This window comes from Alosa sapidissima, chromosome 16 (assembly GCF_018492685.1).
Source record: "Alosa sapidissima isolate fAloSap1 chromosome 16, fAloSap1.pri, whole genome shotgun sequence".
NCBI lineage: Eukaryota > Metazoa > Chordata > Actinopteri > Clupeiformes > Clupeidae > Alosa > Alosa sapidissima.
Window position 1 is genome coordinate 3,360,025 of NC_055972.1, and position 5,000 is coordinate 3,365,024.

At 48.8% G+C, this 5,000-nt stretch overlaps 1 protein-coding gene across 1 annotated transcript in view; it reads right to left on the reverse strand.

Moving 5' to 3' along the window:
* Positions 1-5,000, reverse strand: part of gbf1 (golgi brefeldin A resistant guanine nucleotide exchange factor 1) — a 103,713-nt gene that overhangs the window by 51,098 nt on the left and 47,615 nt on the right. The window contains 1 exon segment of the mRNA XM_042066150.1: positions 4,783-4,914. Within this exon segment, the coding sequence (XP_041922084.1) occupies positions 4,783-4,914 (132 nt within the window).

Genomic DNA, 5,000 nt, shown 5'->3' on the forward strand with positions numbered 1-5,000 from the left:
CGCACACACACACACATAAACTAATAGTACATGAGTGTGTGTTTGCATGTGTATATGATCAAATTACAATTGCATACTCAGTAGAAAGGGGAATAAAAAACATATGCATGCATGAGTGTGTGTGTGCGAGTGTGTGTGTGTGTATGACGGATCAGATCAGGTTACAGCTGCCTACTCGAATAAAAAAAGTGGATCACAGTAAAGATGCGATGCCAATAAAAGCTCATCTCCATGGAGACGTGAGTGGCGGGCTCTCCCTCTAAACATTAAAAGCATTCTGGAGCCTAATCCCGCCCTGGCACGGACCGGAGAGTGTGTGTGTGTGTGTGTGTGTGTGTGTGTGTGTGTGTGTGTGTGTGTGTGTGTGTGTGTGTGTGTGTGTGTGGGAGAGAGGGAAAGAGAAAGAAAGAGTATAAGGCAGAGAGAGAGGAACATAAGGAAGAAAGTGAGTCTGTGTGTGTGTGTGTGTCTTTCCAGAATGCACCTTTGCTGTGAGTCTGTCTGTGTGTGTGAGTGTGTCTTTCTAGAATGTGCCTCTGCTGTGAGTCTGTCTGTCTGTGTGTGTGTGTGTGTGTGTGTGTGTGTGTGTGTGTGTTAGTGTGTGTGTGTGTGTTAGTGTGTGTGTGTGTGTGTGTGTTAGTGTGTGTGTGTGAGAGACGGACGGATGAGGGAGAAAGCAAAGGCAGCTTGAACAGCTGTTCTGTAGTAAGCTGTTAAAAAAAGCACATTCAAGTACTGTGCTGTAATCAAACACTGCTAGGCAGAGATGCAAAGAGAGAGAGGGGGGGGGGGGGGAGAGAGAGAGGGAGGGAGAGAGAGGGGGGGGGAGAGAGAGAGAGGGGGGGGGGGGAGAGAGAGAGAGAGAGAGAGAGAGAGAGAGGGCAGAGCTGCAGAAAGGGGGGGGTACAGATTGTGCAATAATGTACACCAACAAAATGTTTTTTTCCTTCCTGTCTCCACGGATGCAGACAAACAGAGGGAGGAAGAGAGAGAAGACAGAGAGAGAGAGAAAAGAGTGAGAGAGGGAAGAGCGAGAGAGGGTGGAAAACAGACAGTGACCGAGTGAGAGAGAGAGAGAGAGAGAGTGACAAAGAGTGATGGAGAGAAAGAGTGACAATGAGGAAGAGGGGGAAGGAAAGAGAGAGAGGGAGAGAGGGAGGGAGAGAGAGAGAAGGAGAGAGAGAGGGAGGGAGAGGGAAGGAGAGAGAGAGAGATGGAGGAAGAGAACAACAGCAGTGACAGAGTGACGGAGGGATCAAAGCCAGCAAAGGAAGAGAAGAGTGTGTGTGTGTGTTGCCCACGGGAGCTGCACTGTGCTGAGCTGGGGCGTGTGAGTGTGTGTGATGACCAGTAGATGGCAGTGTGTTCCCAGGCCCTGGCTGCAGGCACAGCAGCTCTACGGGCATCTAGCAACCCACAGAGAACGGGTTCCTCAACTGGTTCCGTTCAGAACTGTTAGAACCTTGGAGCTCTTTAGTGAACCAGTCTGCATTTCCACCAGTTTTGATTGGAACCTCTCAGATAGTGGACAGAGAACCACAAGGGAGCTGGTTCTATGTGGGTGAAAAAGGCCACACATACACCAGAACCAGACCGCGGTCAGCACTCTACCACACACACCACACTTGACGTCAAGACACACACCGTACAGGACATCAGTTTGCACACACACACAGAAGACCTCTGCAAAATCTTGGTCAACACACACACAACCTACACATCCCAGTGTGTGCATTGGAGAATCCCTCTATCTCAGTCTCACACTCTCTATTCAAAATTCTGTGTGGTATTGCATGGTGTGTGTCTGTGTGTGTGTGTGTGTGTGTGTGTGTGTGTGTGTGTGTGTGTCTGTGTGTGTGTGTGTGTGTGTGTGTGTGTGTGTCTGTGTGCGTGCGCCCATGTGTGTGTGTGTATGTGTGTGTCTGTGTGTGTGTGTGTGTGCGTGCGCCCATGTGTGTGTGTGTGTGTGTGTGTGTATGTGTTTAGTTCAACATTGGAACATTCTGTGTGTTTTGTGTTTTTTACGTTCTACCCATCCAGTGTGTTCTGAGGGGTCTGTGTACTCTGGCAGGCCAGTGTGTATTGTGCCCCTGTGTGCTTTTTTGTGTTGTGTGTGTGTGTGTAGAGGGGGTCAGGCAGACAGACACAGAGAAGGGGAGGGGCCTCTCTTCAACTGAGGTCATTGCCCCTGGTTCCACCACACCTATTCTGTCACAAACAATTAACACTGCCTGCCTCTCTGTGTGTGTGTGTGTGTGTGTGTGTGTGTGTGTGTGTGTGTGTGTGTGTGTGTGTGTGTGTGTGTGTGTGTGTGTGTGTGAGAAAAAGAGAATGTGAACCAAGTACGATGGTGAGTGGGAATGGGTGTGAGCATGTGTCAGTGTGTTCATTCTGAATGGGACAGTGTATATATGAAGAACAGAGCGCGTATGCTTGGGAGTTTGTGTGTGTGTGTGTGTGTGTGTGTGTGTGTGTGTGTGTGTGCTATGTGGGTTCGAACAGCCCAGTTCAGAGCTTTTCTTTACCATGGATGACCATTCTGGGAAACACCCCCCAAGTGTGATGGGGGGGCGGGGGTCTGAGATAAGGGATGCCCTGGCTGGACCAAGGGGTGCGTGAGCGTGCGTGTATGTGTGTACGTGTGTGTGTGTGTGTGTGTGTGTGTGTGAGATTTTTGGAGTGTGCTGGCCGTCATCTTTTATTCTCTGTCGTATTGAGCGGCACAAGAATTGTTGCCTTGGTAACCCGTCCCCGCAAAGTCTGCTGATGAGATGCGGCGTACGTGATAGTGTGTGTGTGTGTGTGTGTGTGTAAGGCGGAGAGAGTGCACAGAGGTAGAGGAGGGATTAGGGAAGCAGCCGATGGATTTAGAATGACAGCAGGTCTCACAGAGTCCAGGAGTGATTTGTGAGGTGTGTGATCTACACTGCTGGAGTGTGTGCATTCATTTTGTCCCACACACACACACACACACACACACACACACACACAGATCCTCATTACAGCATTCTCTGTATGGCCTGTGGTGGTTTCAGTAGGCCTGAATTGAGCAGATAGGAGGATAGTCCACTTCAGAAGCCCCTGCTATGAACACTGGGACAATGAGAGCAGCAGTCTCAAACACACACGCACACACACACACGTCCCCGTGCGGCGCGGACATGCATGCTATTTATCTAACAGAGGTGCCACAGAGGGAGTACATACACACACACAAACAGACACACACACACACACACACACACCCCACCCACACACAGGCAGACAGACATGCAGAGAGACACACACCCACACACCCACCCACACACACAGGCAGACAGATACGCAGAGACAGACACACACAGGCGATGAGCGTGGGATGTGTGTATTCCTTAAGGTCGGGGTGCTGGGGGTGTGTGCGTCCGTAAGGTCGGGGTGGTGGCGGTGTATGTGTTGGCGGTGTGTGTGTTGGCGGTGTGTGTCGTCCGTAAGGTCGGGGTGGTGGCGGTGTGTGTGTTGGCGGTGTGTGTCGTCTGTAGGGATGTAACGGTATGAAAATTTAACCTCACAGTTATAGTGACCAAAATGATCACGGTTTTCGGTATTATCACGGTATTTCTAAAAGTGTGTTCAATATGTTCAGAAAGCACTGATTGGCCTACACAAGCTGAAATAAACAAGTTCACTTTTTTCTTCATGTTTAATTGGCTATGTGCTTATAGCTTAACTTACCCTACCATAACTTGGAGTTTGATATTTCTGTTATTTGGATGCAATGCGTGAGACCAAAGTAAGCGTTCAAAATAAAACTTTAGGCTACTGTATTCTCCTGATAACGTGAGTGGAATGGATTTAATGTGGATGTGAACATAAAAAGGCGCAGAGTGGCTACATGATACAGTGCACATTTTGCGGTGAAAAAGTTCCGCCTTTTAAAATTAGGTGTAGCCTAATCCGAATCGTAGTTAAAACCATCAATTAGACAACAGAATCAGTAGGGTACCAGTTTTGTTTCATTGTACCAGGCCTACTGTATGTCAAAAGCAGGCTCGGATGAAGCTGGGAAGGATTAAACACACGGTTTCCACACCGCGGTAATCAACAGTGATAATCATGATGTTTGAAATGAAAACGGTAATTATTATAGTCAACATTTTTATCGCGGTTTACCATTATACCGGTAATTGTTACATCCGGGGTGCTGGTGGTGTGTGTGTTGGCGGTGTGTGTGTTGGCGGTGTGTATCGTCCGTAAGGTCGGGGTGCTGGCCGGCGCGGGGGAGACTGGCCAGCTGCTGTTGTGTGTTGTGATTGCTGACTTCACTATTTATTCAACAACATCAGAATGAAATGCCATGGACAGAGAACATCTGGAGGAAAACGGATATTTCACACATTACAGAAGCACTCGCATAAGGGCGGTGTGTGTGTGTGTGTGTGTGTGTGTGTGTGCTTGAGTAAGGAAAGGAAACAGCCTTTGGGCATAGCTACTTTAACACTGACAAGCACATATTGTGCTTGCCAACATTGAAGAGGAAAGATGACTTGTACAAACTTTTGTGTGGGATTGATTAAATCTGTGTGTGTGTGTGTGTGTGTGTGTGTTTGTTTGTGTGTGTGTGTGTGATTGTGTGTAGACTGCTGAGTCAGGTGAAGATTGAGCCCAAACTGCAGACCTGTCCAAGAAATGTAGAGAGATCACTTCTGATCTGACACACACACACACACACACACACACACACACACACACACACACTTAATCAATCCCACGCAAAAATGTGTGTGTGTGTGTGTGTATGTTTACCTATAAGGCCATAGGAGAGGAACTTGTTGACTGAGGTGAGAGCGAGGCCCGTGATTGGTCCAGTGGTGTCCTCGGAGCGCACTACTTCCAGGAAGGGCCTCAGGAAGACATTAGGCTCCACATCAGACAGAGCTGAAAGAGGGAGAGAGGGAGGGAGAGAGAGAGAGAGAGAGAGAGGGGTGGAGAGAGGGAGAGAGAGGGGGAGGAGAGAGAAAGGG